The 13,515-nt window shown below is 52.8% G+C and overlaps 6 protein-coding genes across 6 annotated transcripts; 2 read left to right on the forward strand and 4 right to left on the reverse strand.

Annotated features, from left to right (window-relative positions):
- Nucleotides 1-55: 55 nt before the first annotated feature.
- Nucleotides 56-532, reverse strand: N7458_008565 (uncharacterized protein; the record flags this gene model as incomplete). The annotated part of the gene is made up of 2 exons (XM_056911947.1): nucleotides 56-191; nucleotides 312-532. The coding sequence occupies 2 exons, from the start codon at nucleotides 530-532 to the stop codon at nucleotides 56-58; spliced, it is 357 nt and encodes a 118-aa protein (XP_056764773.1).
- Nucleotides 533-544: 12 nt separating this feature from the next.
- On the reverse strand, nucleotides 545-2,152 carry N7458_008566 (PDK/BCKDK family protein kinase; the record flags this gene model as incomplete). The annotated part of the gene is made up of 4 exons (XM_056911948.1): nucleotides 545-608; nucleotides 676-1,679; nucleotides 1,797-1,945; nucleotides 2,041-2,152. 4 exons carry the CDS (start codon nucleotides 2,150-2,152, stop codon nucleotides 545-547), a joined length of 1,329 nt encoding a protein of 442 aa, XP_056764774.1.
- Nucleotides 2,153-4,628: 2,476 nt separating this feature from the next.
- On the forward strand, nucleotides 4,629-4,925 carry N7458_008567 (uncharacterized protein; the record flags this gene model as incomplete). The annotated part of the gene is made up of 1 exon (XM_056911949.1): nucleotides 4,629-4,925. One exon carries the CDS (start codon nucleotides 4,629-4,631, stop codon nucleotides 4,923-4,925), a length of 297 nt encoding a protein of 98 aa, XP_056764775.1.
- Nucleotides 4,926-6,454: 1,529 nt separating this feature from the next.
- On the reverse strand, nucleotides 6,455-8,484 carry ade13 (adenylosuccinase ADE13; the record flags this gene model as incomplete). Its single annotated transcript, XM_056911950.1, has 9 exons — nucleotides 6,455-6,705; nucleotides 6,787-6,844; nucleotides 6,899-6,905; nucleotides 6,967-7,045; nucleotides 7,103-7,175; nucleotides 7,230-7,346; nucleotides 7,400-8,127; nucleotides 8,252-8,338; nucleotides 8,433-8,484. The coding sequence occupies 9 exons, from the start codon at nucleotides 8,482-8,484 to the stop codon at nucleotides 6,455-6,457; spliced, it is 1,452 nt and encodes a 483-aa protein (XP_056764776.1).
- A 317-nt stretch (nucleotides 8,485-8,801) lies between these two features.
- On the reverse strand, nucleotides 8,802-10,810 carry N7458_008569 (EXO70 family protein; the record flags this gene model as incomplete). The annotated part of the gene is made up of 3 exons (XM_056911951.1): nucleotides 8,802-10,183; nucleotides 10,245-10,462; nucleotides 10,527-10,810. The coding sequence occupies 3 exons, from the start codon at nucleotides 10,808-10,810 to the stop codon at nucleotides 8,802-8,804; spliced, it is 1,884 nt and encodes a 627-aa protein (XP_056764777.1).
- A 311-nt stretch (nucleotides 10,811-11,121) lies between these two features.
- On the forward strand, nucleotides 11,122-13,509 carry N7458_008570 (putative phospholipase A2 (PlaA); the record flags this gene model as incomplete). Its single annotated transcript, XM_056911952.1, has 1 exon — nucleotides 11,122-13,509. One exon carries the CDS (start codon nucleotides 11,122-11,124, stop codon nucleotides 13,507-13,509), a length of 2,388 nt encoding a protein of 795 aa, XP_056764778.1.
- Nucleotides 13,510-13,515: the final 6 nt, after the last annotated feature.

The raw sequence follows: 13,515 nt of genomic DNA on the forward strand, positions 1-13,515 counted from the left end.
ATCGTTTTCCGTCTGCCTTTTTTTTTTTTTCGAGGTGTATCGCATCGAGGCTCTCTCAGGTCGGATTCCATCCCCAAGTAGTATTAAACTCGGCCGTCGTATTTCGTTCGTAAGACTTGCCATTGTCCATATGAACAACGACCAGCGAGATGAAAAGAAGCAGGAAAGGCGAGGCCCGCGCAAATTGCCCACTAAGAAAGAGAAAAGCAACGCCAGTCAGAAAAAGAACCACACTCACGGTTTACATCAAACGAGAAAATCAAAAAGCATAAAACGACGCAGTCAAGGGGACAGTCAGAGAGGGCTCTCACATCTCCTCGTCATCGTCTTTCCGTCGCTGCTCCGAGTGGAAAAGACTTTCTGCGTCACCGACTTGTTTGCGCTCCGAGACTTCGCGGCTGCGCATGCGGGACCGATGTGCCTGGACATTCATGGGCGTCAGTCCTCGAGATGGGCCGGACTTGGGCCCCGGTTCGATGTAAATAGGGTGCAGGCGGTGCGAGGTGTTGAACCGGGTCCGGCCGTCTCTCATGACGGGTAGTTGTCATTGTAAGGGCTCGGAGCTGGAGGATAACCGGTTGAGGTGGAGATAGACATCGGTGCCGTATCTATGAGTGAAATGAGGATTAGTTTGAGACACCGGGAGGAATCAGAGAACTGGGACAATTTTCTTACCCCTCCATACTGATCAACTTCAGGTCCCCTCCAAAGTAGCGCGCATACAACCGACTGATAGGCAATCCATAGCCAAAGCCAGCCATGGGCGCTTTAAAGTCGCTCTTATCAAAGTCCGGGTCCAGGCTGGGAGTCTGCTCTACAGTCGTATACATGTACGTCCACACCAAGGGGATCGCCGACCGGGGAATACCACCACCCTCATCGGTGATCTTGATGGTAATATCTTCCTTGCCCTCGGCCACAATGACCTTGGTCACGGGGAATTGATCGCGGTCGGCACCATGTTGCTCAACCACCGCACGGAGCGAATTCTTCAGGGTCTCGAAGAGCATGTGCGACAGATGGCCCGGCACGTACATGAAGTTCAGATCGTCCTTGCAGACCAGCTGCACTTTGGGCGCTTCAAATAGACCGTAGTAGTCCTCGCAGACGAACCGCGCATTCTCAATGGCTTCCAGAGCGATATCGCGAACGTTGGTTTTGGTACAAATGATGCCGACGTAATTCGGATGTTTGACGTGCGTTTGTTCCGTAAGAGCGATATGTTGTCCAATCAGCATTCGAATGCCTATACGGGACATGTAGAACCGATCGAGGAAGGATTGAATTGTCGAGTCAATTTGCATGCGCTGTCGCTCCCGCTTCCACTCCAGAATACCCTGGGCCACGGTGGTTACAACGCTGTCGTGTCGTCGCTTAATCTGCTGGAGAGTCCGGGAGAATCGCTGATTGTAATCATTCAGCTCGGGGGGCCAGTCTACATTGCCATCGGCGGGCACGAAATACCGCCGGCCGGCGGCGGCTACAGCGGGCGGTTTTCCATTTCCGTTAATGGTGCCATTGGCGGTGGTAGAGGAGCGGTACTGGCCCTCGCGGATACTGGGATTTTGCGTCGCCTCGGAGAGAATCTTAGATGGGGAGCCGCCATTCATGCGACCCGGGCGGAGTAGGCGGTTTCTGACCTCTTGGGTCAGGGAGGGTCGGGGGAGGGTGATGATTTCCTGGGAGGGTCCGCCGTTAGTGAGTCACGCCCACGGAGCAATGGAAGCCGCTACGGCGGGAAATCGTCGAACATGAGAAAAAACAAGAAGAAAAGAACGTGATAAGCAAATACATACCTCGAATGATTGCGCATACCAATCCTGCACCTTTTTAATGGAGGGCATCTCACTGAGGCCATCGGGTAGCTCGCCTAGGTCTTGGACCCGGTGCGCGAGACGAATCGGGAGCTCCTCGGAGAGGAATTGCGAGGCGCGGAACAAGGTGCCTACAGCGATGAATCAGTCTTACGCCGTTCTCGACCGAGGATTCCCATTGCGGTTTGGAATAGGAGAACGTCGACGGGAGCTATGAGGGCCATACCGGTGGAAGGTCGGTCCCCAAACTGGACCATTTGCCTCAGCGAGACCCCGGTTGCGGGGAAGCTGGCATAGTGCCTGATGGTTTCCATCAGGCGCTCTGACGGCTTCCACATCGTGCGACGATTCAAGCCGAATGGCCGCCGAGAGGGGGGGGGGGGGGGAAAGGAAGACGAAGAAAGAGACTCTCAGAGGGGGTGAATGGGCAGCAGCAGTGTATAGAGGGAGAAGAGAGTGTCGCGTGTGTGTGGAGGAAAAGAGTTGGCGGAGGTCGTGACGAGGAACGGGATGACTCGTCTGCCGAGGTTTGGGGGGAGGGGGACATTCCCGGCGCCCGCAACAAGAGACCGTCAGGTTCCGGCGTCGGAGGAATTGGCTTGCTCGCCCACGCGCTAACCTACGAGAAGCGAGAAAAGTGCCGATACATGAAGGTTGGGAAGGTCATCTGATCATGCTCGACTGTGATATTCCAGGAAATGATCATTGGTCCTTTTTTTGGTTTTTGCTGGACCCTAAGACTCCGGTAGAATAATTCTTGTTCCTCTGTTCCTCGTCTTCCCCATACTACTGCTACAATGGACCGGGGCACTCAGGAAAAGGATCGTGCCGAACGGGGAAATGCAATATTCCGGAGCGAACTGGTCGGAATCGTGGAATTGGAGTGAACAATTATAAGGTAGTCTAGAGAGATCACATATTAAATAGTCAATCTTGAAATAAGATACAGAAAAGAGATACAGTATACTGTCGTTATCTTCTAATTGTCTCATGTGAACCATACCATCACTTCACACCCGCAGGGCATCGCATCTCGCATGTCGCATGTGTCAGTCCAACCGTCCCCCGGATCTCCCCTTTTGCCCGAAAGGTGGGGGGCGATCACCATCCCAGACAAGCTCCAGCCCTCGTTGACTGCTGAACTGCTAGCCAACAGGCTTAATGACTAGTTAGTTCCCTGTTTTGTATAGTTCAACGGATGATAGTCGTGGTTAGCCTGTTAGAGTATCATACTATCTTCATGCGTACAGCATGATGCGCTGGTTGTCTACTGCGATTACTGTGCTATCCTACTGTACTAACTATGGAGTACTTCATGCTCCTCATCACTGGAATATTAATACTCCGTACTTTCAGCTAGATGCTCGTCATATACAGGTTCCTTACGTCAGGGGTTGTGTGAAAAAGCAGACCAACTCTTCCTCCACTAAGGAACTACTCGCTACAAAGTTACTAACCGAGTTGGCACCTATCGAGTTAGTCTCCACTAACTCTACTAGTCTTAGTCCCAAGTCATACAGTCCAGTCGCGACTCTTGACCCTCTCCTGTGACTCTGACAGAGGGATGGGCCCAGGCATTTAGGGTCGTGGGCTAGGGCCATGTCCCGTTGGTACTTTTGTCGCACGACACACTCCCCGCAGAGGATTTGGATTTGGATTTCTGAGGATGATTCTGAGGATGATGATGATGATGATGATGATAACTGTATGAATTCATTTCCCAGAATCCACCCTTAGCTCATTCCCACTAGTCCCCTGTTTGTTGCAATGGCTGAGTCTATGATAATGATTCCAAGTTCCCACTCTTCTCAGCTCCGGGCTGTCATGTTCCCCGTGTCTCCTGCCCCCCTGCCTTGTTTGCCTTTGTCCAACTCGATGTACTGTAGATCTATAGGAACCATTCCATGTATAGTTGACAACATTTTCTTTTCTAGCGATATTACTTTCAAATCTCTTGATCTCTAGAATCCCACACTTCATCTACCTTCCATTTCTCCCCCTCTAGATCTTCCAATCCTCCTCCCCTTTCTTCGGCACCCCGTCGATTCGCCGATCGGAGTCGTAGCAAGCCCAGGGCGGACCCGTGGAGACTCAAACATTCCCTTTTCGAGCTCTTGCTGCTTCCTGGCGGTGGGACCCCCTCGCTTTGCTGGAGGTTCCCTCTCTTTTCTTCTCTGCTCATTTCCTTTGTCGCTTTTTTATTTTTTATTTTTTATTTTACTTCTCTCTTCTCGCTTGTGGACAAGTATATCTCTCGTACCGAGTGGGGGCTAAACATCCTTCCTTTCCTCTTTTTTTTTTCTCTCTCTTCTCTTCCTCTCGTGGGTGTCATCCTATACCTCCAGTGATATACTTTGTGAATAACCCCCCATCGCCTAAAATAGCCCCCCCCTCCTCCTCCTCCTCTCAAAAGAACTCCAGACACGCCTAAGCGCAGGCGACTCGGAAGACAAGCCGTGTTGCCCCTCCACGCTACTCCTTGACGGCGCTCTACGCCTTTTTTTTTTTTTTGGTTCTTCTCGATTCTCGAAGTGATAATCGAGGTCTCCTTCTAACCTGGTTCTGGTTCATACTGCATTTTGGCTTCACCTCTCCATTCTGACTACTTCCGGAGTCACGAGATTCCCTCTTCCCTTTCTCTGTCTTATTCTCTATTCTATACTTCCCTTCGGACTATCTGCGATTGTGAACCAAAAACCCCACTTCTGCTCCCCCGAAAAAAGTCCCATTCTATTTCAATTTCCTCTCTGTTCTTCTCTTCTCTCTCTCTCTCTCTCTCTCTCTCTCTCCCCCCCCCACACACCAGTCCTTACCATGTCCCGCCGTCGAACTTCCCATAGCGAGCCCATGAACGAGGCCGTGGCATACCCTTTCTCCTCCACGTCAACGGCCAACGGCCAAATGCCACCCGCCTCGCCGCGCCGCGGGCCCATCGAGGGTCCCAATGGCCGCCGTCTTATCCGGCGCGTCACCTGGCGCTCATCCACGTACAAGCTCATGGCCTCGCTTTGGGTCCTGGGTGTGCTGTATATTCTGTGGTTGATTCGGGATTTGTTCTATTTGCCGTTTACACCGTCCGAGGCGAGTACGCCCGCCCCTGCTGATGCGTGAGTTGGGGGGATGACCCTTTTTTGGTCGCGTGTCGGTTGGGTGGAGGCTGGGACGGATGGGGAATGCGGGAAATGGGCGTATGGGTGAGATGGCGGGATGAGGGATCAGGAACTTTGTGATTCCTTCTTCTCACTTGACTCGGTCGGTGTGCTTTAGCTGGGAGGGCATTTGGCGATGCAGCGAGTTGTCTCGAGGCTGCTATTGCTGCTTGGGTTGGAAGTCTGCACTCAGTGCAATCGTGGCATGATCGTGATTTTGGCACCGCGCTCTACCCGTCTCGATGCATGACGAGTGGAGACCTTTTCCACCTCGTGCGGACCAGCACGAGACATTCTTCTGCAATGATTACGGTTGCCGAAGGATTCGAAGTCGAGGATTTGAGGTAGCTCGATGGGTCCTTGGTCATTTTCGACGGAGCAGCGAGCCTTGTGGCGCTCTCACCGTGCCAACTTAAATGAGAGGACCGCGTTCGTTCTCGCAGCGCGACATCGCGACCTTTGTGGGGATAGATCCTTTCGTGCGGCTATACCGGTGATCTTTCCGATGCCTGCTGGACGGCAATGCCTGATACAATGCCATTGCCAATGCCAATACTTATCGACATCTCACCTTTGCAAAGTCAGTCGCAAAGAGCCTGGATCCGGACCCTGCGCTGCACTTGCATGCCAGCTTGTCAAGACCCCGACTCTGCGAATTCCGGTGTCATGTCGTGTACGGTGATGCAACCACGCAGTCGGACGGTGATCTGACAACCTGGAACCTCCTGCAGACCGACGATCGGGCCAACTCTCAACTCGCCCACCGCCAACCGTCTCTTCCCCGGCGATCTGATCTCGACCACGTTGATTCATTATGCTTCCCTGTTTTTTTGACCAGTTCTTCTCCCTCTGGATATTCTTTTCCTTTTCCTTTTCCTTTTCCTTTTTTTTTCTCCTTCGACTTGGACATATTACTTGGCTTTTACCTATTGCGTACCCATTGCATGCCCATAGCGTTTGCTTTTTGTTTTGACTTTTGCTCTTCTTCTTCTTCTTCTTCTTCTCTTGATTTGATTCCTTGTTGCTGCCCGATGACACTGATTTTATGCATAGCCTTTATACGTTTCTTTTTCTTCTTCTCATTACTTGCATAAAAGTCAGCATTTACCCTCCGAAGCGATGGTGATTGAGTGTTGTCATGTGTTCGCTTCTTTCTATCTTCTTCTTCTCTTTATAGCTAGAATGGGGGTGGTTCCTTTGATTTTGATTTTGATTTTGATTCATCATCTCTGCATTCGGTATACAGTACCTTAATCGATATTTTGCCCATGTCCACGAGTCCCCCCACCTACGCAGATAACACGGGTAAACATGGAGGTAACAGGTTAAAAAGTCTCATTTCATAGCGCGTACCTCTGGCCAATATACAACTCCTATCTGCCTTTATATTTCATCCATCATCTTTTTATTGTGATCACCTTGTTTTCTTCTCTCATGCCCGTCTTGTGGAACATCAAATTGAGGTGTCCCTGGTCATTCTTTGAACTGGATTTAAACGTGCAGAGCAGAGGTCTCGCCCTTGGCAATGTGCGAAGCGTAGGGCTTGATGGCGGCAGCGACCTCGGTGGTGGTGAACTTCTCGACCTGCTGGGGCGCACGACCGACGAAGGTGGAGGCGTCGAGGAGGGCGTCCAGCTCGGGGAGAATGGGGTTGAAGAATGCGGTGCGGCGGATGCGCTCGAGCAGGTCGTTGTCCTTGCCGAGCTTCTTGACGTTGTCGGCAGCTTGGTGGGAGAGGACACCTAGAAGAAAAGAGAGAGATGCCGTGTTAGGTTGTGATTGTAGATGGGAAGATATTCACGCTTGAAGGATGGGTCACTCACGGATCTCCTCGTGGGCGTCCTGGCGGGACAGACCCTTCTTCACGCAGGCCATGATAATCTGGGGAGTGTTAGCATTAATAATCGGGTCATGGCAGGATCACGCGGCGCTTACGTTCTCACTAGGTAGGTAGATGTTAGCAGTGGTTCTAGCTTTGAGGGGGGAAAACTCGAGTTACTCACGTGGCCATGAAGGGAAGCTCATCGTTGACATGGCGCTTGATAACCTCGGGGTAGACGACAAAGCCAGAGCTGACGTTGTCTACAGAACGTTAGAACGGGGACGCAATGTCTCCAACAAGCAATGGTCAACACATACTAAGCAGAATGAGACAGGCATCAGCGGTCAGGTAGAGCTCGGGGATGCTGATGCGGCGGATAGCGCTATCGTCCTAGTACAGGTCAGCCACAAGCTCCGCTCAAGCTTCTAGATTGCAGACACTCACCAGCGAGCGCTCAAACCACTGAGCAGAGTAGGTGTCCAGAGCATCCTTGGGCAGGTTCTGGAGGTGGCGACCCAGCGAGCACAGACGCTCGGAGCGCATGGGGTTACGCTTGTAAGCCTTGAAGCAGTCAGCAGCCACCTTCAAGAGTTCAATTGGCCCATCACGCTTACCATGGCACTGCTACCAATCTGGTCCTTCTCGAAGGGCTCCTCGACCTCCTTCAGCATGGCCAGGTGACGAATGTCAATACCAATGCGCTCGCAGGTAGAGCCAAAGGAACCAAGGGCGTTGCCAACGTCCACGTCGATCTTACGGGAGTAGGTCTGGGAAGAGATGATAAAGGCAGAGCTGAAACCAGCCTTCTCAGTGACCAGCTCATCGAGCTTCTCAACCTTGGCGTGGTCACCCTCGAAGATCTGCAGGAAAGAAGCCTGAGTACCGGTGGTACCCTTGACACCACGGAAGCGCAGGTCATCACGGGCGCGCTCGAGGTTACGCAGATCCATCAGCAGATCCTGGATCCACAGGCAAGCACGCTTGCCGACAGTGACCAGCTGGGCGGGCTGACCGTGGGTGAAGCCCAGGCAGGGCAAGTCCTTGTACTGCTGGGCGAACTGGGAAAGCTTGTCGACGACGACGGCAAGCTTGGGGATGAGGATGTCGAGACCGTCACGGAGGAGGATCAGGTCGGCGTTGTCAGTGCAGTAGCACGAGGTAGCACCCCAGTGAATGATACCGGCAGCAGCTGGGGCGACCTGGCCAAAGGCGTGGACGTGAGCCATGACATCGTGTCGGCGGCGCTTCTCCTCCTCGGCGGCAACCTTGAACTCGTCATCCTGGATGGTGGCGTGAGCCTTCATCTGCTCGATAGCCTCATCGGTGATTGGCAAGCCGAGCTCTAGAACATCACAAACGAGTCAATTGAACGGTTGCTTGTTTCCCATGCCTTCAAATTTACATCCGATGTCGGTGCAAATCCCCGTTCCTTCGACTCATCCCCCCGGTCTTCTTAGTTTTCGTACCTTTCTGGGACTCGGCGAGCCAGATCCACAGCTGGCGCCATGTCGAGAATCGCATGCGAGGAGAGAACAGATACTTCATCTCCGTGCCTAACCAATTGAAAGTCGACTCCATTAGCTATCGAGCTCATTGCCATCCAATTATGGGTCCCCTCATTAGGCCCGGGCGGAGGGAATGACTTACTCGCATAGCGCGAGTTGAGGGGGGTCTGGTAGACATCGTTGCTGGCGGACATGATGCCGGGTCTGATCGGAAAACACCCGAGAGACAAACTGAGCGACAGGATCGACTTGAAATGCGAGGGCGAAGAAGTGTGCGAACTGGGAAATTTTGCTGCGATCATCGGGTGTAGCGGGGCTTATCACGTTATCGCAAGGTTGGCGTGGGGCGAGTCACGTGTATACTACCTTTGTGAGATGGGCTGATGAAATTAGAGATAAAACATGTGAATCTGGCGCCATTGGATTATGGTATTACTCGTTCTTCGCTAGAAAGCAAGAAATAAAATAGAAGAGAAAAAAAATCTATGGGTGCAACAGTGCAGCGCAGAGTCTAAGACAGCTGCGCCAATTGCACTGCAAGACTGGCTTTGTCGTACTTGATGTACTTGCCACGACCCTTGTCGATCTCAACATAACGATCGTAAAAGCGAGCATAGAGCGGCTCCAGAACAGCCTGCAGCTCTCGGCCCAGGACAGACCGTACCTCTCGCTCCATATGAAGGTTCTTGTGCCGAGACACCATCTCATCGAAGCTCGCATTGAACGTCTTGAATTTTTCCTTAATGGCATCCCGGTCGCGAGACGAGAGATTCTTGACAATTGCGCTGGAATCCACCGCGCCCCCGGAGCTGGGCCGTGCGCCGGTTCGGGAAGTGTACTGCACATCCAACAGACACTGTGACGTATCCTTCCACGCATCGAGATATGTCGATGTCGCACGTTTGCGGAAGCTGTCAATTCGGGCGATGCTATCTGGTGCACCGAGATAACGTGCTAGCTCGGGACTTTGTCGGATAGATCGATCAACGATGCAGAACACGTTGGACAAGAATACACCAAGCGCAGCCTTTGATCGGTGGAATCCTCGGCCGCGATATTCTAATGCGTTCATCAGAGCCTCGATCATGTCCAGAATGAAGTGAGAGAACAAGGTGCCACTGTCGGGGCCAACATCTAGAGGAGCCGTGCCCGCAGTGTTCGAATTGGAGCGCCAATTGCCATCTCCAAGTGATGTCAAGATAGATGCAAGAGGCCCCGAGTATCCGGTCAGAGTAGACAAGGAGCTCATCACCTCGTCAACAAGAGGTATAGAGCCGCCGTCTGGGGGTAGAGGGGCAGTGGCAGCTTTGCGCTTGGTTTCTTCTAGAAGCTCCGAAAGCGATGACTTGGCAGTTTCACGAACTGGTCGTAGAGCCTCAATCAATAGACTCTTGAGCTCCGCCGTCTTGGAATCAATGCGATAAGACATTGCAGTCACAATTTCAATAATCTCAAATGCCAAGAAGCAATCCGTCATCAAGTTGGCCTTGATGTATTGGTTCAGCTCACGTAGAGTCTTTGAGTACTCCCCCATTGCCGAGAGGAAGGTGGCTTGGAGAACAAGGCCTTGTTGATCCCCGGTGAAGATCTGCACGATAATCCCATGCTCCGCGACAATGAAACCCTCCAGGGCATTCGAATAAATCCCAATTCCATTCGTACCTTGTTTGTAAGGGCCATCTGTCGGGCGTCGCTTGACGGTGTTGAGCGATGCGATCGACAGGTTCTGGAGGCTAGCGGTGAGATACGGCCCGCGTACGTCTGAGTATATCTTGAGTGCAGGACTCTCGCCTTTTCCTCGCTGAGGCCCATGAATCGCTGCTGACCCAATTGCCGAGCACAGCTGTGCCAGTTGTGAGATAGTTTCTTCGGGCAGGGAAGGGAAGGGTAGTTCTGTACACGCTGGAGTTAGCGTTGTCCGTTCGCAATGTGCCGGGGTATCCGGTGCAGATACCTTTTGTCAGATAGTGTAGCGGCTCGATAGGTGTGACATGCTGCGATAATTCGGATTTGAAAGTATCTTGTAACATGTTGCTTCCTGTACTGATGAGGGCGTTAAAGTCGGACATTGCTTTCTGGTTCGACCGAAGGTTCGTCGTGTTGAGGTCGACCAGCGCTTTCTCAACACGTTTCATCGCCGACAGATACTGCGACAGACCAGAGATCTTTGGTCTAGATAGACAAGTCAAGTTAGTATCTCCGGGCTTGCATTGCGTTGGAGCATCTTAAGACATACCCTGCGCGGATGATGCCCTCTTCGCGGCTTTTCGCATCGAGAGGCTGGCGCAGACGGTCAATGGCATCGTTGACCTTGTCAATGTTGCTGTTGGTAATCTGCAGTGATTGGGTATTGCTGTAAATAGGACCAATAGCCTCTTTCACAACCTTTCCGCTGGTTTCCAAGCGCACCAGGGAGCCCTGGATCTTCTTGGTGAGGCGGTTGAGCTTCTCGAGGTTGGCGTACAGCACCTCTACCTCGGCGCTCTCCTCCGCAAATGCGGTGTTCCTGGGGGCCACCATGTTCTCAATCGCAGAAGAGATACCGGGCCGAGTCGCCAGGAGTCGTCATGTCATGTCTCCCAGGTGTGGGGGTCCACGAGGGATGTTTGGCCGCAGCGACTCGATAAGCTCCGCCCCGGACGGGTGTTTACGCTAGGCCCAAAAGGGTCAGTAGCTCGGCCCGTCTGTGGTTCCGCTCAATAGTGTCACATGACATGTCGTCATTCCCCGCGGCAGGGTTACAGTACAAGAAGAACCAATGGTGGCCCAGAGCTGGCCAAGCTTGTTGCATGCACCTTGCAGCTTCTTCGTCGCGCTCGCCCCTCGCCAAAATGGGCGCCGCGAGGATCTCACGCCTTCGATGGACAGTACCTCCTGCGGCCCTCGCTGCATACACTGCGGGGGAATGGAATCGACGCATTCCGCAGAGCGCTCCCTTTACGACCACTCCTGCTTGGTGTGAGGCCAATTCCAAGTCTCGGAGCGATCCTTCACGAGAAAAGGGAAGCCCCGAACACAGCGACCAGGATTCCGTATGGTTCAAGCTCACGCAGAAGCTCGACAATGTCAAACATACTGTTGGAGCTGGATCTTGGGGAGACCTAGGAGGGAACATTACCGAGCATATCATGCCCGATTGGGCGCGATTCCTCCCAGCTACGGCTCAAAAACTCCAGCGGGAGCTTTCAATGTCACCGGGGTCGCTAGCAGATGAAATTTGGAAGGAGTCGCATGATCCAGATATCAACCCGGAGATCTTGAGGGATGCCGAGGTACGAGTGAGCAGTGACCTTTGCAAGGAGGAGCTCGAATTCAGAAAGAACCGCCAGCACCGGACGAGGAAAGCATTGGCTTCCTACTTGGATATCCCTGAAGAGGACATTCACCCCGACGATATCCCAGTCATTGCCATGTGCGGCTCTGGTGGCGGGCTGCGCGCCCTGGTTGCAGGAACCGGGTCCTACCTGGCAGCTCAGGAAGCCGGGCTGTGGGATTGTGTGACATATACGGCCGGAGTGAGCGGTAGCTGCTGGCTACAAACTCTTTACCATTCTTCTCTCGCCGATGGAAACTTCAATCAGCTCGTCGATCACCTGAAAAACCGGCTGGGTGTGCACATTGCTTTCCCACCAGCAGCACTTAATCTGCTAACCACCGCGCCTACCAACAAGTTTCTCCTCAGTGGCTTAGTTGAGAAGCTGAAAGCAGACCCCGGTGCGGACTTTGGATTAGTAGACATTTATGGTATGTTGCTTGCCGCACGACTTTTGGTTCCTCGTGGAGAGCTAGGCGTGTGCGATCGGGATCTTAAGATCTCTAACCAGCGTGTCAATTTGTTGGATGGTGCGCATCCCATGCCTATCTACACGGCGGTTCGCCATGAGATTCCTGTATTGGCTGAAGAGGTCCAAAAGGATAGACATCAAATGCCGGAAGATCTGATGAAAGAAGCCAAACGGGAGTCTTGGTTCCAATGGTTTGAATTCACTCCATACGAGTTTTTTTGTGAGGAACTCAATGCTGGAATTCCTACATGGGCGCTGGGACGGCACTTCAATGACGGGCGTAATGAGATGCCTTCCCACGTCTACCCTATTCCCGAGTTGCGGGTTCCTGGGCTGATGGGAATCTGGGGCAGTGCCTTCTGTGCAACGCTCTCTCACTACTACAAGGAGATTCGACCTTTGGTCAAAGGTCTTGCTGGATTTGGAGGAATCGACAGTCTTATCCAGGGCAAGAATGAGGATCTCATTCGAGTGCACCCTATTGATCCCGCGGCTATTCCAAATTATGTCATGGGCATGAAAGACAGACTGCCGGCTTCTTGTCCAGAGTCTATATTCCAGGACAAGCACTTGCGTCTTATGGATGCTGGCATGAGCAACAACTTGCCCATTTACCCGCTCATTCGACCCGGCCGAGATGTGGATGTTATTGTCGCATTCGATGCCTCCGCCGACATAAAACAAGAAAACTGGCTCTCCGTCGTGGATGGATACGCACGACAGCGGGGCATCAAGGGCTGGCCCATCGGTGCAGGCTGGCCTCGAGCAACCGAGACCCTGGCAGAGACGGAAAAGGCTCTGCGTGAGCCCCAGAACATGGCAGGCGAGCAAGCCAACCAGAAGATTGTCGAGTCACAGAATCACCAGGGAGGTGCATCGAATAAAAACAGTCCCCAAAGCGCTGCTGATTCGGATCTTGGATACTGCAATGTCTGGGTCGGCACTCAAGAAGAGCGCATCTCAAATGACGAACCCCCACCTTCAAAGCGTCTCTTCCATCCCGACCACGCCGAAGACCACTCCGAGTCCGACTTCCACCTAATGAGACCTGAAGCTGGCATCGCCGTCGTCTACTTCCCTCTCATCCCCAATCCTTCCGCCCCTAACCTCCCTCCAGCCCGCAAGACTCGACCCCTCGCAGCAGCCCATTCCATTCAACAATCACAAAATCAAACCAAAGACCCAGCCGACCCGATTGCACCCCAACCCAACTCAATTGACCCCGACGTGGACGATTTCTTGTCCACATGGAACTTTATCTACACGCCCGAGCAGATTGACTCTGTCGTGGGATTGGCGAAAGCGAATTTCTCCCAGGGCAAGGATCAGCTTCGTCGGGTCGTGCGTGCGGTTTATGAGCGGAAGAAGTCTGATCGGCTGCGTCGGGAGGACGAGGAGTCGCGGAAGCACATGGAGGGCTTTGTGCCTTTGTAGAAAGCA

The sequence above is a fragment of the Penicillium daleae genome (assembly GCF_028827525.1).
Source record: "Penicillium daleae strain IBT 16125 chromosome Unknown utg000007l_segment0_segment0, whole genome shotgun sequence".
NCBI classification, from domain to species: Eukaryota; Fungi; Ascomycota; class Eurotiomycetes; order Eurotiales; family Aspergillaceae; genus Penicillium; species Penicillium daleae.